Source organism: Cherax quadricarinatus, chromosome 66 (assembly GCF_038502225.1).
Source record: "Cherax quadricarinatus isolate ZL_2023a chromosome 66, ASM3850222v1, whole genome shotgun sequence".
In the NCBI taxonomy this organism is placed as follows: Eukaryota; Metazoa; Arthropoda; class Malacostraca; order Decapoda; family Parastacidae; genus Cherax; species Cherax quadricarinatus.
Genome location: NC_091357.1, coordinates 19,044,651 through 19,068,858, shown reverse-complemented (window position 1 = coordinate 19,068,858; position 24,208 = coordinate 19,044,651). Strand labels below are relative to the sequence as shown.

General features: G+C 39.6%; 1 protein-coding gene across 1 annotated transcript; it reads left to right on the top strand.

The window, feature by feature from the left end:
• Positions 1–43: 43 nt before the first annotated feature.
• On the top strand, positions 44–23,091 carry LOC128703996 (myotrophin). Its single transcript, XM_053798878.2, has 4 exons — positions 44–214; positions 12,333–12,446; positions 14,241–14,324; positions 16,478–23,091. The coding sequence occupies exons 1-4, from the start codon at positions 149–151 to the stop codon at positions 16,562–16,564; spliced, it is 351 nt and encodes a 116-aa protein (XP_053654853.1). The 5' UTR covers positions 44–148; the 3' UTR covers positions 16,565–23,091.
• Positions 23,092–24,208: the final 1,117 nt, after the last annotated feature.

The window sequence follows — 24,208 nt, the reverse complement described above, 5'->3', positions numbered from 1 at the left end:
TAATTTTTTTACAAGAGTTTAATGTAGGAGTGTGAGTGTGAGTCAATCAGATGTTGGGGGTCGCAGTGACTCAGTGAGTGAGGCAGAGTGGCCGTCTCTCCTTTTTATTTTTAAGTTAGGCGGTTTTTGGGGCCCTTGAGCAGCCGTGATGAGCGAGTTCGTGTGGGGGCTGAAGAACGGCGACCTGGACCAGGTGATGGAGGCCGTGGAGAAGGTGAGGAGGTGAATAATAGCAGCAGGAGTCCCGGATAAATAACCACCTACCCCTCCCTGGTCGACATGTCAGACAAACTTGTGTTATTTTCTCCCCCTGACGCTCATAAATCACACTCACATGGATGGCAATCACCTCTGGCCTTTCCTCCATTATCCCTCTACCATTACCCCCATTAATGATGCTCCAATTTCCCAAATTGAGGCCTAAATCCGCCTTTTGCTTGGCATTTCCCTATGTGCGTTTATAGTCCCATTACAGACACGTCTATTATTCCTTCCAGAAACTACTGTTACAACTGTTACTCTGCTTTATTTTGTGATCTATCGCCTTTAAGTAATGTCTATCGTCTCGAATAATGTTTGTTTGTTCGTCAGATAACTGGAGGATAATGTTAGTCCAGTGTAACTGATACTGTGTTGTTAGGACGGATTTTCCTGGTTATTTATGTTAATTGTTTTAATATTTTGTGGTGTTTGTTGTGGTCTGGGACTGTCTTGTGGTCTGGGACTGTCTTGTTGTGGTCTGGGACTGTCTTGTGGTCTGGGACTGTCTTGTGGTCTGGGACTGTCTTGTTGTGGTCTGGGACTGTCTTGTGGTCTGGGACTGTCTTGTTGTGGTCTGGGACTGTCTTGTTGTGGTCTGGGACTGTCTTGTGGTCTGGGACTGTCTTGTGGTCTGGGACTGTCTTGTTGTGGTCTGGGACTGTCTTGTTGTGGTCTGGGACTGTCTTGTGGTCTGGGACTGTCTTGTGGTCTGGGACTGTCTTGTTGTGGTCTGGGACTGTCTTGTGGTCTGGGACTGTCTTGTTGTGGTCTGGGACTGTCTTGTGGTCTGGGACTGTCTTGTTGTGGTCTGGGACTGTCTTGTGGTCTGGGACTGTCTTGTGGTCTGGGACTGTCTTGTTGTGGTCTGGGACTGTCTTGTGGTCTGGGACTGTCTTGTTGTGGTCTGGGACTGTCTTGTTGTGGTCTGGGACTGTCTTGTGGTCTGGGACTGTCTTGTTGTGGTCTGGGACTGTCTTGTGGTCTGGGACTGTCTTGTTGTGGTCTGGGACTGTCTTGTGGTCTGGGACTGTCTTGTTGTGGTCTGGGACTGTCTTGTGGTCTGGGACTGTCTTGTTGTGGTCTGGGACTGTTGTGGTCTGGGACTGTCTTGTTGTGGTCTGGGACTGTCTTGTGGTCTGGGACTGTCTTGTTGTGGTCTGGGACTGTCTTGTGGTCTGGGACTGTCTTGTGGTCTGGGACTGTCTTGTGGTCTGGGACTGTCTTGTGGTCTGGGACTGTCTTGTGGTCTGTGACTGTCTTGTGTGGTCTGGGACTGTCTTGTGGTCTGGGACTGTCTTGTGGTCTGGGACTGTCTTGTGGTCTGGGACTGTCTTGTTGTGGTCTGGGACTGTCTTGTGGTCTGGGACTGTCCTGTGGTCTGGGACTGTCCTGTGGTCTGGGACTGTCTTGTGGTCTGGGACTGTCTTGTGGTCTGGGACTGTCTTGTGGTCTGGGACTGTCTTGTGGTCTGGGACTGTCTTGTGGTCTGGGACTGTCTTGTGGTCTGGGACTGTCTTGTTGTGGTCCAGGACTGCCTTGTGGTCTGGGACTGTCTTGTTGTGGTCTGGGACTGTCTTGTTGTGGTCTGGGACTGTCTTGTGGTCTGGGACTGTCTTGTGGTCTGGGACTGTCCTGTGGTCTGGGACTGTCTTGTGGTCTGGGACTGTCTTGTGGTCTGGGACTGTCTTGTGGTCTGTGACTGTCTTGTTGTGGTCTGGGACTGTCTTGTGGTCTGGGACTGTCTTGTGGTCTGGGACTGTCTTGTGGTCTGGGACTGTCCTGTGGTCTGTGACTGTCTTGTGGTCTTTGACTGTCTTGTGGTCTGGGACTGTCTTGTGGTCTGGGACTGTCTTGTGGTCTGGGACTGTCTTGTTGTGGTCTGGGACTGTCTTGTTGTGGTCTGGGACTGTCTTGTGGTCTGGGACTGTCTTGTGGTCTGGGACTGTCTTGTGGTCTGGGACTGTCTTGTGGTCTGGGACTGTCTTGTGGTCTGGGGCTGTCTTGTGGTCTGGGACTGTCCTGTGGTCTGTGACTGTCTTGTGATCTGGGACTGTCTTGTGGTCTGGGACTGTCTTGTGGTCTGGGACTGTCTTGTTGTGGTCCAGGACTGCCTTGTGGTCTGAGACTGTCTTGTGGTCTGGGACTGTCTTGTGGTCTGGGACTGTCTTGTGGTCTGGGACTGTCTTGTTGTGGTCTGGGACTGTCTTGTGGTCTGGGACTGTCTTGTGGTCTGGGACTGTCTTGTGGTCCAGGACTGCCTTGTGGTCTGGGACTGTTTTGGTGTTGTGGTCCAGGACTGTCTTGTGGTCTGAGACTGTCCTGTGGTTTGGGACTGTTTTGGTGTTGTGGTCTGGGACTGTCTTGTGGTCTGGGACTGTCCTGTGGTCTGGGACTGTTTTGGTGTTGTGGTCCAGGACTGTCTTCTTGTGGTCCATTACTGTCTTGTGGTCTGGGACTGCCTTGGTGTTGTGGTCCAGGACTGTCTTGTGTGGTCTGGGACTGTCTTGTGGTCTGGGACTGTCTTGTTGTAGTCGAGGACTGTCTTGGGTGTTGTGGTTGAGGACTTTTGTGGTGTTGTGGTCCAGGACTGTTGTGGTGTTGTGGTCCAGGACTGTCTTGGGTGTTGTGGTCCAGGACTATTGTGGTTTTGTGGTCCAGGACTGTCTTGGGTGTTGTGGTCCAGGACTGTCTTGGTGTTGTGGTCCAGGACTGTTGTGGTTTTGTGATCCAGGACTGTCTTGGGTGTTGTGGTCCAGGACTGTTGTGGTGTTGTGGTCCAGGACTGTCTTGGGTGTTGTGGTCCAGGATTGTTGTGGTGTTGTGGTCCAGGACTGTCTTGGGTGTTGTGGTCCAGGACTGTTGTGGTGTTGTGGTCCAGGACTGTTGTGGTCCAGGATTGTTGTGGTTTTGTGATCCAGGACTGTCTTGGGTGTTGTGGTCCAGGACTGTTGTGGTGTTGTGGTCCAGGACTGTCTTGGGTGTTGTGGTCCAGGACTGTTGTGGTGTTGTGGTCCAGGACTGTCTTGGGTGTTGTGGTCCAGGACTGTTGTGGTGTTGTGGTCCAGGACTGTCTTGGGTGTTGTGGTCCAGGACTGTTGTGGTGTTGTGGTCCAGGACTGTCTTGGGTGTTGTGGTCCAGGACTGTTGTGGTGTTGTGGTCCAGGACTGTCTTGGGTGTTGTGGTCCAGGACTGTTGTGGTGTTGTGGTCCAGGACTGTCTTGGGTGTTGTGGTCCAGGACTGTTGTGGTGTTGTGGTCCAGGACTGTCTTGGGTGTTGTGGTCCAGGTCTGTCTTTGTGTTGGGCATCGTGGTCCGGGGGGAATGTGTTGGGCATCGTGGTCTGGGGGACTGTGTCAGACATCACGGTCCGGGGGACTGTGTTGGGTGTCACGATCCGGGGGACTGTATTGGGCGTCACTGTCCAGGTAACAATGTTGGGCATCAAGGTCCAGGTGACTGTCAAAGTGTCACCATAAGTTATTTGGTCTTCATATATAATAGAATTAGTTAACACATTTTGTTTGAGTACAATACTGTATTTGCAACCTACGTATTCTCATTTACATATTAAATTTTTATGTTTTTCTCCAAACCTATTTTAACTTAGCTAGGTTATACTAGGTTGAGTTTCATAAACCTGTGGAAATATATGCTTAATTACAACGAAACATATTAAAAAAAATACCATGGTTCATCTGGCAACAATGTGGCTGAGTAAAATTAGGAAAACTTCGGATCTGTTAATCACTGTTGTTGTAAGAATGTGATTACTCATGGTGTGAGAATGTTAATTGCTCTTGTTTGTGATGTGAGAATGTTCATTTTAATTTGCAAAAATCCACATTATGTAATGTGAATTTTTGTGGATAAATATTATTATTGTTGTTTATTTTTGTTGTATTTGATGTATACAATTTTATCCTATTTTTAAATGTTATATTTGACTATTTCTAGAAATAAGCTCCAAATCATTACACAAAGAAACTTGTATTAGTTTAGTCCAGCTAGATGCTGTGTTGATGTCTGCCTGGTTACTAGAGGGAAGTGAGGGGTGGTGGGGCAGGGTTGTTACCAAAGGGAAACACTAGGGGCTTGCAGGACACCTTGCTGAGATCAGATCAGCATAATTTACTCAGTCAAGGGACATTTTGATTGATCTAGAGGAGAGGGGTTAGGCCATGATCATTGTCCCAAGCACTGAGGGACCTGGGAGGTTATGAGGACCTGGTCTTGGACTGGACTGAAGGGGGCGTTGACCCCTGGAACACCCTCCAAGTATACCACAGACTTGGTGGCTCATACTATCATGGCCTCAATGTTCCTTTCCTAGTGAAGTGCCTAGTGTCATTCTTATGTGGCTTTTGTTAACATGAAATGTATGTCCTTGTAATTGATGAGTTGCTTTAAATTATTGTAAAACTGCAATGAAAGCAAAGTTTACATTATGAAATCAGTTCCCTCCCAGGTACAGGAGGTCCCCATTTGTACAACTTCAGTTCCCAATCCCGTGTGATGGAAGGAAATTCTCTGGCAGATGGAAAAGAGCAGTTTTTTCATTATTGAATGCATCTAAACCACCTCATAATGTCTTTACACTATCGTATATTAAGTGCTCAATACAGCTAAGCATAAAAAAATAATACATAGTACATACAATACTTGCCTTAAAATATGGTGCTGATACCCATCCCTTACGCCTAGCGGCTATAAGAAGTCCATGCAGCTGGTGTCATTCACAAAACATCAGGCTAGATAACATTGTCATCTCCTGCAGTTTGACCACACCTAGCCAGTCTCTTGATGTTAGTATCATCGACTATGTGGTTGCACCACCTTCAAGGGTGCCACCATAAGCCTTGCAAAAACCCCAGAAGCTCGCTGCATGTGTTTCCTGAACTCTATGATAGAGAACCAACCAGGCCTAATCTCAGACCTGGCCGCGGGGGCATTGACCCCCGAAACCCTTTCCAGGTATACTTCAAGTATACATCTGCTTCTGACATCTACTCTTTCAGCATTCTTCTTGCACAAATCACCAGTGGTGTGACTGACCATTCTATCAAATGAGACTAAGAAACCAAGAATACATCCACAAAAACCATATGAAAATACATTGCAAAGTCTATGTTTTAAACCAAAAATGTTGCAGTTTTTTCTCATCATGCGCTGCGTCCTGCAGAATTTTTTTTTTATATGGTGCACACTTATCACGTATACCCATTCTCTCCTATCTAGGTCCATGAGCTGAGCTCATGGCATAGTACTATGGCACTGACAGTAACCTCAAAGCCATAGTACTACAGCATAGTCAGCAAAAGGGTTAGAACTTTGTTGGCTCTACCAGTTCAGTCCCTTTGAGGAGGGTAGCAGCTTATGTTAGTGAATAAATGCTGTATAATTTGTGGGTTGAGGAAGGTGGCTTAATGCTGGTGGACAGGCACTTTGTGATCTCTGTATGTTGAGGAGAGTGGTTTATACTAGTGACCAGGTATTGCTGGTGAAGGGCTCATGATCTAAGGAATTGGAGCAAGCTTCCTCTTTGGGTGAAACCTGAGTGCCCCTGATTCCCCAGGCACTGTATGATCCTTAGGGGTTAAGTGCTTCCCCATGAATATGTTCTACCATTGCAGTAAGATAGAAATAATAAGGTTTAGGGAGCTGGAAGACTCATGATGAGTTACTCGACAAAAAAGGTGCTGTATTTGCACTTCTCCCAGTAGACACTGATTGTTGTACTGCTTTTAACTAATTTGTTTTTAGATGACAGGGCTCTGTTGGGTGCAGTTAGTGTGCTAAACATTGACAGTTCTTATAAATAAGTATTGCCAGTGTTTAAATGTGGTTTTAAATACACCTACCATCCGACTTATGACCGAGTTCGGTTCCGAGAAACCGGTCGTAAGTCGAAATGGTCGTAAGTCGAACTTTACTACTGAATATCAACAAAACATTTTTGTAATGACTTTATTTTATTGTTTTATTTTGGTATTTCATGTTTTACTTTACTTTTTATGCTGTTAGTACTGTATTTTATACTGTAAGGTTTAGGATAAACACTGTGTACAACACAAATAGTTATTTATTCCCAGAAATTTGGCATAAAAAACACGGTCGTAAGTCGAGTGGTCATAAGTCGAGCAGGTCGTAAGTCGGATAGTAGGTGTATTACAGTATTTCGGAAGAGGATTCTTAACATACTACTACAGTAGCTATTACAGTGGAACCTCAGTACTCAAACAGCTCCCTACTTGAACAAAGCTTGGCACTCGACTGAACAAACATGACCTGCCAGAACTTCACTGTAAACCATTTCATGTTTCTTCGCCTTTTTTTTGTTTTTTTTTATATTGTATAAATAAGTCACCATGGGGCCTATGAAGATTGGTGATAACAGCCAGCCTAAAAGAAAATTGGTTGGGAAAAATTCGTTCGATACTTGAACAGATCGGCACTCAAACAACCTTCTGGAATTAATTAAGTTTGAATACCAAGGTTCCACTGTACTTTTGCAGTCCAGTATCTGATCAAATTTGCAACCGTTTCTTGGTTTCTGAAGCAGAGAGAGTATCAGAGAAATACAAAGTCAAAGCCAGAAGTACAGGAGATGTAGTAATAAAATATACTAGAAGGCAAAGTTTCTAAAGAATAACCCTTCATTCAATCATAAGCTGGTGAAAGGCTTATGATTGAATGAATTGGACCTGTGCTGCCTTTTTCTGATCAAGCCTGAATGCCCCCCATCCATTCCCCCATGTGCTGTATGATCCCTGTGAGTTTAGTGCTCCTCGTGAATGTAATAATTCTACAGGATATATTCCTGAAAGAAATACAAACTTAAGTAAAAGCCTGAAATATGGGGGATGTCGCAATATGACATTCTACTTTGATGTGTCACTTGGGTAACAGATAAGCTCTCAGTTATCACATATACATTTGCTTATCACATGGTACAGTATATCTAAAAATGAAATCAGCAAATAGGCTTGTTATATTTTAGATATTTTTAAATGTGAAATCATTTACCTCTCAAATGACGAATTACATTTTCTCCACGTAGAACCAGCAATGCAAATTCATACATGCAAGCATAGTGTATGCATACTTTAATGAACCAGACTTGAACTTGTATTGAAATTAAAAGGAAGTAAGCTATCATAGTATATTCTGTATTGACAACAATAAAAGCCATGTAGCTGTATTGCCAGGTGAGATATCACTCTGTGGGACAACTTGTCTTGTCTGCCATCCCTGGATTATGAAGGAATGTATTTTACTTGTCTGCTGTCCCTGAATTCTGAATAAATATATGCAACTTAGCTGCCCTTAAGGACTGTACAGGGCCACTCTGCTACTTTTCCATTTGCTGAAGAATTTACCAAACCATTTACCGTTTGGTGACCCGAAAAAGAAGAAACACTTTATCCATCATTCGTTCTATTACTGTCTTGCCAGAGGTGTGCTGACATTACAATTCAAATGACCTTCTAGACTAAAATTTTCTCACCCCCTCTTCAGAGTGAAGGTACTGTACTGAAGGTAGGAAGTACAGTATCTTCACTCTGAAGGAGGATACTGTAATTTGGAGGGTCATGTGAACTGTAATGTTGGCATGTCTCGGGCAAGTTAGCAATAAAAATGAATGAGTGAAATTTTTTATTTTCAGGTCATCTAACTTCAGTGAGCGATGGCCAGTGTGTTAAAAATCTTCAAGGAATGTACAGAACAACTCAGATTGCAGATGATGGGCAATCCAGTACATTGTAGACAAATACTACATGGAATGAGGCAGAGTGAAAATATGCTATTTGAATATATATCTTTTAAGTCTTAAGAAAATGAGATAAATGAAAATGTATAGGGGTAACTGTAAATGAATGACTAGCAAAGCTCTGTGTATTGTTAATAAATATAACTGTAATCTTCAATTACTGTTTAATTTGAGAAATGGCAAAAGAAAGTGACAAACCTTTCTTGCTTGAATTTCATACTTGTATGACATTACTGCATCTCCCTAGATGGTTGTCTACCAATTTACCACCTATAAGAAATACTTCATAAATAGTGGTGAATAGCTGGAATGGGCTCCATGGTAGCATATGCCACAACCAGTGGATACTTTTTTTTTCTAATTCATTAAAGAAGACTGGACAGCCATTCCTGTCCAGTCATGTCCTGTAAAATCTACAAACTTCCTAAAGAAGTTACAAGATATGAATCAGGAAGGGTTTCTCAGAAGAAACAAGCAAGTGATCTGTGGGAAGGAAAATGTAGACTTGGTGTTCAGAGGGAGAGTCCCATGAGAGATTCAGGGGAATAGAGCAAGGTGGAACCAGGAAAGGCTTCTGTGGGTGGGACATCCTGGTAAAAGTTTATTTTTGATTTTGCATTGCATTATGTGGAGGAGGATGTGAATATGGCAGGGCAGCTGTATGTTGGTAATGGACACCATTTTAACATCCCAAGTAGATGGATTTGTGACAGTTTAAATTTTGAATCCCACACCAAAGTGTAGTACAGGTCGGCCATCACTAATCCGGCATAATTGGGACCTGTAGTGTGCCGGATTAGTGAGTTTGCCAGATTACAGAGTGGTTAGGTTAGAATACACTTAATTAACCTATCAAGAGAGAGACTTTCTGCTACATCTCCCTCATATGCATCACTACTTTCTCCTCCACTGGCTTGCTGCTGTGGATTTACATCTGCCCAATTTCTGAGTCGGTATAATGATGAAATTTGAAATTATGCTAGCCAAAATTAGTGCCGGATTACTGATGAAACCGGATAACTGATTGCCGGATTAGTGATGGCCAACTTGTACATGATTATTATTATTATTAACACATCAGCTGATTCCTACCAAGGCAGGGTGGCCTGAAAAAGAAACACTCCATCACTCCATCACTGTCTTGCCAGAGGGATGCTTTATAAAACTGCAACATTAACACCCCTCTGAAGGAGGGGTACATGATAAATGGGACAAAAATAATTAAACATTTTCATATAACTTCCCAAGTACAGTACAGTACAGTACAGTGGTACCTCAGGATACGAACAGCTAAAAACTCGAAGAATTATGTAAGTTCTTTTGTAAGTGTATTTTTGGGGGTCTGAAACGGATTAATTTAATTTACATTATACCTTATGGGAACAAATTCATTTGGTATCGGCACTCGAACAGCCTTCTGGAGCGAATTAAGTTCGTATCCTGAGGTACCACTGTATAACAAATTGAATATAGGGATGCCTGTACTTAGCATTTCCCAATCAAATTACAGAATGAATGGACCAAATCCACTGTATAAATTGATTTCAGGAAAAACAGGCAGTCTGTTGCTCATAGTACAGTGGTAACTTGAGTTTTGGCCATAATTTGTTCCAGAAGGCTGTTTAAGTGCCATTACCAAAAGAATTTGTTCCCATAAGGACTAATGTAAATTAGATTAGTCCATTTCAGACCCCCAAAAAAATCACTTACGAAGATACACGTACATAATTGTTAGAGTTGGGAGCTGTTCGAAACTCGAGGTACCACTGTATTATCTGCTAGTACAGTCTGCTGGGTAAATTGATTTCAAAAGCAATGAATTAAATCCCTTGATTATAGAATTGTCCATTTTTATTGCAATCCCAGCAAAACCATCTCATTCGGATTTACTGGATATTTGGCATTACCAGACACCCTCATTTCTTCCTTCCTATTAGTCCATTAAATTGAGATTTTATTGTATTTATCTGTACAGTATTTATTTATAAGCAGTGATTTAGTACTTAGTTGTGATTGTAATAATTATAAGCACTGACTAGAATATGCAGATTTGTCATTAACCCTTTCAGGGTCCACAGGCCCTCTCAGAGACTTGTTCTCAGGGTCCCCCAAATTTCAAAAAAAAAAAATATTTTTTCGTGTGAAAAGATAGAGAATCTTTTCCCGATCATAATGACACCAAAAGTATGAAATTTGATGGGAAACTTACGGAATTATGCTCTCACGAAGTTAGCGGTCTCGACGATGTTTACGAATCGGCAATTTTGCCCACTTTGAGCCCTATTTTCGGCCAATTCCAATGTACAAGTCGACAAAAATCATAACTGTTTCGCTAGAACTCCATTTTTTTCCATCAAATGAGTACAAGAAACCACCAATTTACTGATTTCAGCTATCCAATACAGTGGTCAGAGTTTAGCAATTTTGCCAATTTCACACAAATTTCAAAAGATGCCAATTTACAAATAGGGTCCAGAATAAACAAGAAAGACATTCCTGGCACTAAAATAACATTTCCTCTGTTCATTAGTCACGTCCCCAGGCCCCTCTTACATTTTTTTTTGCTTTCCACTTTGAATTTTTATTCTCACAAAAAAAATAAGATTTACTGTTATGCAGACTACTGCATTAGTGTAGAAATGGTATAAATAATATCGGCGCACTTGTGAAAGAATATTAGACTCACCAGTTGACGTGTATTGGACGCTTAGCATGATTTGTTTACTTTTGAACTTTGGTAAAAATCGAACATTTCTGCTACTTTGAGCTTAATTTCAAGGTACTTTTCATTGTAAAACCAGTCAAAATCACCTCAATTTCTGTAATATGTCTTCCATTCTATACAATGAGACCAGGAAAGCTAGAATACAACAATAAATACCATACAAAAATATAGTGCAAAGTCTGTTTTAATCCAAAAACACGGTCAAAGTTTTTTTTCTCTCATTACGCACTGTGTGCTGCAGGATTTTTTTTATACTGCGCACACTGACCACATAGACCCATTCTTTCATATGTAGGCCTACCAGCTTTCTCTCACTAGATTTGAAGGCGCTAGAATTTATGCGTACTAGTACGTCATGGACACTGGTGTGCAAGCCGTACTAGTACGTCCGAAACCCTGAAAGGGTTAAAAATTACAGTACTAAAGAAATAATAGTTTGGTTGGGGTTTTGTGGGACTACTGTAGTACTTTATTTAAGGCTGCAAGATAACACCTGATGGGAAGGTGGGGAGGACAAAACTCATGGCTTCATAAATGCTGAGAATATTATTTTAACTGATGGGCATTATCAGTATTCAGCATTTTTTGACTACCCTGAGTGTCAGTTTTACATAATACAGTTCTCACTCATTTTTTAAAACCTGTATTTGATCAGAAGCAAGCATGCATATTCAAGTGTGTTGTTTTTAATGCCCGGCCAAGCAAGTGTTAAAACATCGAGTTTGTCTTATGACTAGAGCTTCCATTGTACATCCCACGTATAAGAAATAATTAGACATAACTTGATTACATTGTAAATCCTCAATTTAATGGATTAATAGGGAGAAGTATATATGTACCTATTTTTTTTTTTTTTTTCAACAAGTCGGCCATCTCCCACCAAGGCAGGGTGACCCAAAAAAGAAAGAAAATCCCTAAAAAGAAAATACTTTCATCATCATTCAACACTTTCACCACACTCACACATTATCACTGTTTTTGCAGAGGTGCTCAGAATACAACAGTTTAGAAGCATATACATATAAAGATGGTTTAGAAAGACACGTAAGCAAACACTATAACATATTTATTAGAAAACGTTTCGGTCCTGGGACCTTGATCACTTCTGTGAAGTGATCAAGGTCCCAGGACCGAAACGTTTTCTAATAAATATGTTATAGTGTTTGCTTACGTGTCTTTCTAAACCAACTTGTCGGTATTTATTACCAAGGTTTATACCACATATAAAGATACACAACATATCCCTATACATTATGTACCTATACATTATATAAACATAGCATCTTGATTACTCTTTTGAAGTTTATTAGGTATATATTTGCTAAAAATACTGTGTATACTGTGAGCTTCACAAGATACATTGTCCTCTTGTTTATACCAACTAGGTAATATGCTGTATCTTTTTTTTTAAACACTTTATATGTCTTTATAAGAAAGGGAGAACTTTTCTGATGTAGTCATGGACTTACAGCAGCAAGGTCCCCAGCACTTATTGCACAGGATGATCTTTCTAATTTTGTTTCTTTAGTGATTACCCTAAATTAAATAACCTTAATTCTGGATTATTTTGTTTCTAGAAAGGAACTGACGTCAATCTAGCAATTGAGGGTCGCCCACCACTCTGCCTTGCCTCTGACTATGGCCAACTAGACATCATCAAATATCTACTAGAGAAGGGAGCTAATGTGGAGGTGAGTTACAGCATAATATAATACAGCCTCTCCTCACTTAACGATGGAGTTCCTTTCCTAAAACCGTGTCGGTAAACAAATTCGTCACTCAGCGAGGAGCATACTATAATGGTAGTGAGTTTGTGTCAACCAGTTTTGATATTGCTTTAATGTCACCTTTGCAACGTTTATAACATTTTTAGTATATTTTTAAATGTTTATACAGTAGTGTACTGTATATTGTAATATAAACAGAATAGAGGAAATCAGCTCTAATATGCATTATTTAGGTATGCATACTGGTCAGAGAGCCCTTCGTATGTCTGAGGTGTCGGTAAACGAGCACATCGCTAAGTGAGGAGACGTATTGCCAACCTGAAATGAATGTTATGGGAAAAATAATAAACTAGTCCTGGCCACAGACTGGGCCACGGGGGCGTTGACCACCGAAACCCTCTCCAGGTATACTCCAGGTATACCCCAGGTATAGGCAAAATGTTCAGTTTTATTATTAGGCATGAATAAAGGCAAATTAGTTTATAATATTTCTTGTGAAGTCCGTAGTATGCACAATGCTTTCCAAAATTGTAATACAGGTAATAGAATATATGTACAGTACATATATTGAAAAAATCAAATTTTAAATGAATATTTTTTTAACACATTGGCTGTCTCCCATCAAGGCAGGGTGACCTGAAGAAGAAAACACTTTCACCATCACTCCATCACTGCCTTGCCAGAGGTGTTCCAATACTACAGTTAAAAAACTGTAACATGTATTATGTATATTTCTCCATAACAATTGCATAGTGGGAGAAAGGATGGGTCTGTGTGATCCCAGGAAATTTTGGAAGGGGTTAAGAAGGTTGTGAGTACTAGAGATTTGAGTATTTAGCAAGCTTGTATCAGCATGCTAGGTTGGAGTGAGTGGAGACGAAGTGTATTTTTTGTACTTGACTTTTGAGCAAGGTACTGTAACATGAAGGAGGGATTCAGGGAAATAAGTTACTGGAACTGAATCCTGGAGATGGGAAATGTAGTGTTCCTCTGCTATGAAGGAGGGTTGGGCATGTTAGTGTGGAAGGTCATTTGAATTGTGATTCAGTTGCTGGCAACACAGCTACTGAATGAATGAGGAATGTTTGTGGATTTTTGGGTCAATATTTCTTGGTGGAAGATGGCCATTGTGTAAAAAAAAAAAAATCCTCAAGAAAATTTAAGATTGAACATAAATTTAAGGTTGCAAATTCACCACAGGTCATTCAATTGTTGTCTTCCCAGAAGTGTGCTGATATGTCATGGTCTATTTATGAAGATACAGTACTGTACTGAGTTTAAAGTACAGTGGACCCCCGGTTAACGAACTTTTTTCATTCCAGTAGTATGTTCAGGTGCCAGTACTGACCGAATTTTTTCCCATAAGGAATATTGTGAAGTAGATTAGTCCATTTCAGACCCCCAAACATACACGTACAAACGCACTTACATAAATACACTTACATAATTGGTCGCATTTGGAGGTGATCGTTAAGCGGGGGTCCACTGTATATATGCTATTAATGTAAACTCATCAAAACAACTTGGTAACTAAATAGAGTTAAGCAAGAGAACTATGAATAGTTAAGAATGGATATCTAAATCTAGCAAAATTGGTGTAAAATTGTTTATTACATTATTGAAGTACAGTATATGATGCTAACTGATTTTTTTTTGTCATAATTACTTATTTGTAATGGTTATACCTATTTATAGTATAGCTATAATTTGTGGTGTTCGTCTTAATTTATTTGATGTTCAAATGTTGTATTATTTTAGTCAACAGATAAACATGGAATCACTGCACTACTAGCTGCCATCTGGGAAGGTCATACACAATGCGTCAAAGTGCTCCTCGAAGCAGTAAGTGGATCTTTATTGTGTTATTCCTTACTGTGCATTTCTTGTATTGTTTCTCGGCTTCACTGGGCACAGTGTAAAAGTTGTATGTTATTACAGTTCTAGGAGTAAAATCACTCTTTGCTGTTATTGTTTTCTATGCATTTTTTTCTATATAATACTTTTTATTTTCTTTTATTTCTAGAATAGCTTCCCCAGGAAGTAGTTTGTCAATTTTTTCTTGTGAACTCCAGGGTCAACACATGCGTGTGTGTATGTGCACGTATAAATCTGTAGTTGAGGGAAGGTGGGGTAGGGGTCGTCCTATGAAAGGATAGAGGGAAGGGGGTTAAAGGAGGTTTTGTGTGTAAAGGGCTTGGACATACAGCAGGCATGTGCAAGCATGTTAGATAGAGGTAAGTTTAGACAAATGGCTTTTGGGACCTGATTAACTGTTGCAAGATACAGTGGACCCCCGCCTTACGATTTAATTTCATTCCAGAAGTATGTTCAGGTGCCGTTACCGAACGAATTTGTTCCCATAAGGAATATTGTGAATTAGATTAGTCGGTTTCAGACCCCCAAAAATACACGTACAAAAGCACTTACATAAATACACTTACATAATTGGTCGCATTGGAAGCTGATCGTAAGGCAGGGTCCACTGTATTTTGTGAAGGGATTTCAGGAAACCAGTTAATGGGGCTTGAGTCCTGGAGGTGAGAAATAAGTGCCTGCATTCTAAAGGAGAGGATTGGGATATTTACTGTTTGGAGGAACATCTGAATTGTCATATCTGTGGGCCTCTAGCAAGACAGTGATGGTGGAAGTGTTTCTTTTTCGGGTCACCCTGCCTCAGTGGGAAATGGCCAGTGTGTTAAAAATGAAAATGTATACTGTATACATATATATTTTTTATTAACACGTCAGCTGTTTCCTACCAAAGCAGGGTGACCCAAAAAAGAAGAAACACTCTCATCATCACCCATCCCATCACTGCCCTGCCAGAGGCGTGTCTACACTACAGTTCAAAAACTGCAGCGTATCTCCACCCCTCCTTCAGAGTGCAGGCCCTGTGCTTCCCACCTCCAGGATTCGAAGTCCAACTAACCAGCTTCCCTGAATCCCTTTGTGAAAGAGGTTTTACGTGCAAGGGGCTTAGACATGCAGCAGGCATTTGTGAGTGTGTTAGATAGGAGTTAATGGAGACAAATGGTTTTTGGGCCCTGACGATACTATTTTTTGTGAAGGGAAACCAGTTAGCCGGACTTTGAGTCATGGAGGTGGGATATTGGCTGTTTGGAGTGACATCTAAACTGTTATATCATGGTGCCTCTGCAAAGACAGTGATTACGTGTGAATGATGTGGAAAGTGTTGAATGACTGTGAAAATGTTTTTCTTTTTTGGGTCACCCTGCCTCAGTGGGAGATGGCCAATGTGTTGAAAAAAAACAATTATTATTCAGTAATAATAATTGTTCTGTGAACTTAACTTTATTCCACAGTAAATAGTGGTGAGTAGTGTTAACAAGCCTCAGAAGGCACTGAGAAAAGTTCTATCCTCAAAGTAAGCTGGATCAAAGAAGGTGAACCAACACCTCCTTGCTGTGGGGTTCTTTCCAAAGTACGGTGCAGTATTCACTTTGTTCACATAGTTTGGAATTTCCAAATCAGTGGAAGCTGCTTGCTCCCATTAGCCTTGTTTGATTAGCTTTCTCTTTGAGCAGGACTGGTCTGGTTATTCAGAACCCTCATTAAAGCATTAGTATCTTGCACAAACACTAAATGTTTTGTGTTTGGTGAATTTAGCTATGTTCATCAGCTGTTTCTTCTACACCCAGCATAAATTATAATTTTTTTTCTTTGGGTTTCATTAGCCAGTTATATTATCTCATTTTACTTAATATTTCTACTGTTTTCTTTCTCAGCATAACTAAAAAAACAATAACCCTCTTTCTTTCTAGTTTTCTTCATTAGCTTTTGGTCACTTGTCATGTTTTTTTTTTTCTTAGTTACCAGTATGTATTTTTTTTATTCTGCATTTTGCTTGACGTCAGTTATGTAGTCCTCATCCATCTGAGTTTTGCACGAATCTTCCTGCTCTGAATTTCTCTTAAGTGCAGTTGATCTTGTTTTGTTATATTTTGTTTTAATTAAATTCTATTTTTTTTCTGCAGGGAGCCGACAAAAATGGCACTGCACCCGATGGCACGAGTTACTTGGATGCTGCAGAGAAGGATGAGATCAAAGCCTTGTTGAGATAAACCCAGTCTTGCAGTAGGTGCTGTGGGAGTGTGAGGGCTGGTGTACACACTGATGAATTGCCTGACAGATGTTGAACAGAAAAAACTTATAACTTCATTATATGTGAAGGGTATCTTCTTGCAGTCCTAGATGTCTCCATATCAATACTGATTGTGATGTCAAAGCCAATAATTGGATTGATATCAATATGAATAAGACAACATGGTCAAGGTTGGTCAAGTTTTATATGCTAGATGCTGTCAAATTCTTCTAACAGAATTCTTAACTATATTTTATCTGAAGCCATTGGTACTTGTGGTGTTTAACTAAATTGTATAACAAGAATAATTATATAAATTTCATTAGACTGGACATTTTTTTATAGAAAACTTACTAATTTAACTAGCCATATTGTATCCAACAGTAGACCTTTTACTCCGCCAGTTTGCATTATTCAATTTATTAACTTGCTAACCCTAGGGAAAGAAATTCAGTGCTTCGGTTTAATGCACTGCCGTCCAGAAATAAGAAATTAAGAGCAAAATCTAATCCCTAACAATCAGATGTCATAATTAGGAATGACCCATTGGTATATATCACAAGAAACTCCACTTAGTTATTGGAAAGGTGTAAGTAATTCTCTTAATTCTTAATTAGAATGAGAAATGGCTTTATTTGCAATCAAATTGTATAAAAAAACTGACCTTAAATAAAGCAATATAGGGCATATATAGCAAAAGTTATGCTGTGGTATGTCGTTAATAATGTACAGTTTAAATAATGATGTATCATGATGTTGACTAAAAAAAATGGCATATTTTACTTGGTAATTTCAGTTTGAGTAATTTAAATTTTTTATGTCCCCGTGTTTTTAAAATGATCAACATTTCTAGCGGCTTGTGACATTATACATTTAAAAAATACTAGAGGTTTTCTGTACCTAAGCTTAATTTTTAGAAGCTAAAGTTGCAGCAATATTTGCCGAGGTGTCTGGTATGTGAGGCCTTTGCACCGATGGGGTCGTAGAAATTAGAGCAAGAGTAAAATCTTGTCGTGGCTGACTGATTATTTGGTAAAGGCCTGTTAATGATACGTTTCTCAAAAGTATATGAAGTGACAATAGTGTTTGCTTTAGGAAGCTAAAATATGTCAGCAGTAGTATTTTATTTTGGAATTTGAATAACTAGAACTTACAGTGCTAGGAAATAAGCATGTTGACTGGCTTATGCAGGTTTTTTGTTTAGTGTCTCACAGATAGAAAGATAAATCAGTATGTGATATTCACCCCAATACATATGGTTTGCACCCCAGTTCTTGAAGTGTAGACAATGTGTACATTTGTGTTTTTATAAAAACACTGTTTACAGAGAGGTCAGTCATTATTTACAACCATTCTGTGTATGAAACATGAAAAATTACAGCCCCTCTGTTCATAGAATGTTAACAATATTTACAACCAGTCTGCTCGTGAATTATTAACAACATTTACAGCCAGTCTGTTCAGGGATTGTAGACTGCTTTCACTTATTTAATAGAATAAAAAATATTGTTACAAACAGGGTAATTCTTAATAGAAGTACACACAAAAATTACAAACAGTATATATAATTGGCATCAAGTATACATGTACTCTGCATCAAACAGGATTATCATCCGAGATATTCTGTGTAAAACAGTCGGTTGAAAAGTAATTAATTCAGTGCTTAGTGGCTAATATATGCCTGTAACACTAGTGAGTGGCAGTACTGTATATCCCCTGCAACATACATTCCTTAGTATTGTCACCTTTCTATAATGTTTTAAGACATGTGCAATCAAAATCACTAGAGTTATTTACATCACTCATGAAGCCTTTTACTATAACATAGGTAGGATTTTAATTCACACATAAGCTCTGAGAACCCCAAATGAGTTGGGGCTCATGAAATGTCTTCAAAAGTACATTTGTTTTTGAGTGAGCAACCAAAGTAAATAGGATGACTTTTACCACTCATAATTAATCAGTGCTGATTGTTACATTTCTGCTCCATGTTGTCAACTGTGCAGGAGGTTCTAGTGCACTAAATTAATTTTTATCATATAAAGACAAAATTTATAAATTCCTAGAGCAGAATTAAATTGTATGTTTGGATTCTTACAGCGACTTTCAAGGGCACAATGAGGTGATCAAATTCTCAAAAGACGGAAAAAAACAGATGCAGACTAACACATGTGGATCTGATTTATAATTTAATATTTTCATATAAAAATATTTAAGGTATACAAGCAGGCTGTGGTAGTTATACTCCTTCATATTCACCCAAATAGGAAAATGTGTGTGGTTCCACTTAGCCAGTTGGCTCTGCATACGATCATTATCCTTACTAACCTTCTACTCATTTTAGCTAGTGATGTTTCAAAAATTTTAATATCTGTTTCAGTCTTTTGCATATGCAATGCCAAAATTAACCACAAAAATGGAAGATTATATTAGATAATCTTTTTATGCTAAAGGAAATATTAGTAACCATCAGTTGCAATACAGAATCCAGTAAACTGGGACGACGTTATTATCAAAAGTTAATGTATCCAAATTTAATTGGCATAGTAACTTTTTAGCTTATAACTGTAGTTCTATGTATTATTTGTTTGGACTAACATAAAATATCACTCAAAACTGACAGTTACAGTACAGTAATTCTGTTATCAGTGACAAGTCAGAACTTCAGCATTGAAATTGTTCCTGGGAAACTTTTTGACTGATAATCGAGTAAAAGACAATGCACCATATATAGAGTATAAATATATCAGTCTCTTAGATAACGATTTTTGTGGGGAGGGAGGTAGGCTAGTTATTAAATGATAAATTTTTGGGATTGGCTTCTTGTACTGGATTGAGAAGTGAACTTTGTGATGTAGTTTTTAGGAATTTAAGTTAATGGTACACATTTAAATAGGCTAACTAGGTTGCCAGTCTAAACAATATATCAATTGACCTGCATATAAAATTGCACAAGTAGTACATGAATTGCTTACCATCACATACCTTTTCTAATCTGCTTATTTAAATAATTCTGTCTTAGCAAGAAGGTGTGGCATTTGAAACCCCAGTAGTTCATGCATCCCATCACAGGTAACTGAGTATTAGGGCATTGTAAGAGCCTGTTGGCTGTACACATACCTGTATCATCAGTTCTTTGGTTCACTACAATGAGAGTGGTGGAAAGTACTGCAAGTATCAAATATATTTCTTCTAAATGGTTAGATTAGATAATGGCAACTAGTTCATTCCCTATTGTTACTTAGATAAATGTGAGGCATGTTTTGTTGTAGTAATGTTAGCCTCATGGGAATTCTTGTCTATTTTTACACTTCTTAGAAAGATTAAAGCCTTTTAATAAACTATTCCTGCCCTATTTCACTTGATTGACCAGCCAAGAAAGGCCTGTACATGCCACCCCTTTACCTGTCCTCAAAGAAAGCTGCATCAGTCTATATAAAGTTATATACCGTACTTTTGATGACAATCTGAAGGCAGCAACTCTCGCTAGGCAAGCTAAGCTCTCTCTAAGTCAGTGCATAATGAACGTGCTTTGCCACAAGAACATTGCTTGTGCTTGCATATGTGCACATGCTCACCCCATGCATCCTGTGCAACACCTTTTGCAGCTCGTACAAGGCAGTAACAGCTTCATGAATCTCTTGCTCGTTGTTACTGTAACACTTTCTATTGTCTGGCATTTGTGTGAGGACAACAACAACAACAGTGCTGTGAACAAAGTTAAGGGCTTGTGACTTGTAATAATTAACATGTGCTCAGTAGTTACAATAAGGAAATCAGTATCCACTGGTTAGGCAAGTTTATGTATGATGTAAACACACACACACGTTGGTAATGAGTCCAGATTTGGCTCTTTCATATACCAAAAATTAGTTGCTTTCTTTCTGTTTCTCTTTGAGAATGTTGCTTATCAGATATTGAAATTATGCTTTTAGTGGGATGAATTGTAAAGGACCTGCCTAGTATGGGCCAACAGGCTTGCTGCAGTGTTCCTCCTTTCTTATGTTAACCGGAGAGAAATGACAATAAATTTAAACATGGGAATTAACCAGAAATACCCACCAAGAAATTAATGTTAGGAACATTTTCTTTTTCTTTGTGTGAGAGAATGAGTGAAGATTTGTCTTGTTGACCTGTAATATCCTCTTCATACACTAAGATACAGTGGACCCCCTGTTTACGATATTATTTCATTCCAGAAGTATGTTCAGGTGCCAGTACTGGCCAAATTTGTTCCCATAAGGAATATTGTGAATTAGATTAGTTCATTCATTCATTCATTCGAGATTCGCCGGTACTTCCGGCCCGGGTCTTCTCCATATGGTGACCCGGCTAAATTAGATTAGTCCATTTCAGACCCCCAAACATACACATACAAACGCACTTACATAAATACACTTACATAATTGGTCGCATTGGGAGCTGATCGCAAACTGGGGGTCCACTGTATATACATATACAGACAAAAATATACACACACGCACAAAAAAAAACCCGCAAAAAACACAAAACCATACACAGAAACAAACACACACACACACACACGGACACACACACACGGACACACACACACGGACACACACGGACACGGACACACACGGACACGGACACACACGGACACAGTCAGTAAACCTTATATCTGGAAGTGGCAGAGTTTAGGCTTTTCATCTTTATATGGGATAGAGCTTTTTTTTTTTTTTAATGTTTTTTAAACAAAATAACATATTTACCTATCTTTTAATATTTCTGATGCGTTAGATTGACTTCCAAAACTGATCTATTATAAATGTAACCAGTTTTATCTGTTTAGTATAATTTTGGCATAGCTGAGGCTGAGTCCTTCCTTACCTTTCATCCAGTTATTGAGTTTCTTGTGTTTCTGGTCAGGTAATAAATACTGGTTTACCTTATTATTGTTATACAGTACTACATATATGCAGTTTTGTAAGGCATTACTTTAAGTGTTCCTGTTTTACAGGTTGTTAGTAATCAAAACAAATTGTTGGTAATTGGAATGTCATGCATTAGTTAGTACAGTAGAATGTAAAGTTGTAATGTGAGTTTGGCAGGACATGTGATAGTGGTTACTCCGAGGATGGATGTTCCTAGAATCAAATAATGGTGGGCAGGTTTTGATTAAGAATAAGACAAGAGGCTTGTAAGTGACATTTGAAGTAATTTTTCCTCTATTCTCAACTTCACTATTACAGTTTAGCTATTAATCTTTAAAGTTATTTAAATACTTTATTTCTTTTCATGCCTATATATAATTTTTATTTAATTATTAATCATGTAAAGAAGCAAAATTAAGAGAAAATGTATTAGAGTACCAAGATTCAGTATGGCAGAATTGTTAAATGATTATACAGGTGATGTTTAAACATTGGATGTTATGCAATTTGTGATTCTTATTGGTTTTAAATTATATAATTATTACTTATATGCACTGATTAGACAGAATTATCTGTGTGAAAAACAAAATGTGCAGGAGACACAGTCAAGAAATACATTATATGTAAAAGTTGCACATCCTATGTTTGAACACCACCGATAAATATTCACTAGAAAGAACTTTCTTGAATATATGAGCAAACTTGGTGGCAAACAGTCATAATTGTTTCATTGTTTTGTCGTAAGTTAGTGTGAGCATTTGATGCCTATTTTACAAACCACGTGTAATTTAAACTTGACGTGTCACATCCCTTCTAGTGTATTCATTTATGGAGTAAGGATGTGCTTTTGATTGTAAGTATTGTGTATTGATGAAGAGTTCCAGATGCACAGTATGGTTTGGGTACCCTGGTTAGGACTTGACATGTTCAGGTTTTGATATATAAGCAGCACCAGTGACTTTTCGATGGTACTCGATATTCTCGAAATACTACAGTATGTCTTCAGTAGTCAAAAACTAAAGCATATCTTGTAGAATTTAGATCTAATCCAGGTCATACTTGGGTAATAAGGCATGGACATTTCCTGATGCTGTAATGGGTATCTCGTTAATAGATGTAGCCTGTGTTTATCAATTGTTAACGTCTTGTTTCTATTTTCTGAATTTTATGAAGAATCATATCTCATCAGCGATAAAAATTATTACAGTACAGTATATTTTTACTTAAATAGTAGAATGTGCTTGCTTTTTCTAAAGCTAGAGGGCTTTCATAACTTGTAAATGTTTCTTGAATTGCATTTCTGGAAATGGAATTTAAACTCTTGTATGTCTACAGTAGAAAGTCTTACTAAACTAGCATTCTATAAATTTATTTCAACTGATAAGGTAGAGTCCACTGCATATGTAATTTCTCTTAGTTTTTTGCATGATTGAGTGCACTTATTTTGATGTCTGTATTTGTATTTCTGTTAAAAGCAAAAAAAGTTTGAGATGCGATTTTGTATGATCAACTGTTACGCATTTTTATATCCACAAGGGGCCTATGGCTTGTTTAATGATCTAGTTATTTGCCTGTAACCACTTCAATATGGAGCAAATATTAGTAATTTTGAAAAGTGTCTTACTAACCTATTCCATATTTATTGACTTTAAAAGGTTAGAACACTTGGTGTACCCAGTGCTGCTGCAAGGATTGTCAGATCATCCCAACAGTCCAGTGCCTCTTGATTGTCCTATTCATCAGATTTTTAAATTTATGGCCTCTTCAAGGGGGGCTCCTTGGCGTGGTGAAGAGGCTCTTGGTCTGAGGAATTAGACCTATCGGTCTTCTTCCTCAGACCGAACCTAATTACCCCCCAATCTCCCCTCCCCTATCCCATCCTCCCCTTTTTCCTTTCCTCCTCCTCCTCCCCACTCCTCCCTTTTGCCCTTCCTCTTTTTGTCCTTTGGGATTTCTCCCACAGGCACGCTAGTTCCTAGGTAGAGGAAAGGACACCGGGGTCGATCCCATTCCGTTGAGGTTTCTTGGCGGTGGCGTAGTTTGCCGTGGAATCTGGATTGCCTAGGGATGTCCCGATCCCTCTCCGGTATCCCGGAGTAGCTTTGGGTGTCTTTTGGGCGACGGGTGTATCTCTGGAAGCCACCTTTCGGATTCCGGGGGTGGTGGCTGAAGGAGGTATGCTTTGTGGCGGATATCCGGCCGCCCTCTCTTTTGTCCACCGAGGTAGCTCGGCAGATGTGAGGTTGCTATCCCAGATTGCTGGTTTACTGGCATGAAGGGTAGGGTATGGCACGGGTTCCATGCTGCATCTGCGCTACTAGCGGTGTCGAGTCCTCTTGGGCGCGGAGGGAGATTTCTGGCCCTTTCATTCCTCCTAGGAACTATCCCTCCCCGGTCCCCCCTTTTTTTTTCTTTTTTTTATTTTTATTTTCTTTTCTTCTTTCTTTTTTTTTCTTAAAAACAAAAAGAAAGAAGTAACCTAACCATGGCAGCCCTAGTCCATGAACCTTTTACCCCCGGGCCCCTTCTTGATACCGCACCCCGTTCTGACCCCGCCTCGTCTTTGGACCACTCTTCAGACATTCCTCATGCCTCTGTACCTATTGCCGGTGCTGTTTCCTCACCTGCTTCAGGTACTGAGGCCTCGACTGACTCCTTCGATTTATCAGACCTTCGCTCTCCTCTGACTATGCTTCCGGCCTCTCCCTCTACGGTGCGGCAATTTTCAAATC

Bases quoted from the DNA above. Each gene is read 5' to 3' on its own strand.
- LOC128703996 (XM_053798878.2), top strand. From the start codon at position 149: ATGAGCGAGTTCGTGTGGGGGCTGAAGAACGGCGACCTGGACCAGGTG. The intron at 215-12,332 runs GTGAGGAGGTGA...TTTTGTTTCTAG, and splicing joins TGATGGAGGCCGTGGAGAAG to AAAGGAACTGACGTCAATCT. The intron at 12,447-14,240 runs GTGAGTTACAGC...GTATTATTTTAG, and splicing joins AGAAGGGAGCTAATGTGGAG to TCAACAGATAAACATGGAAT.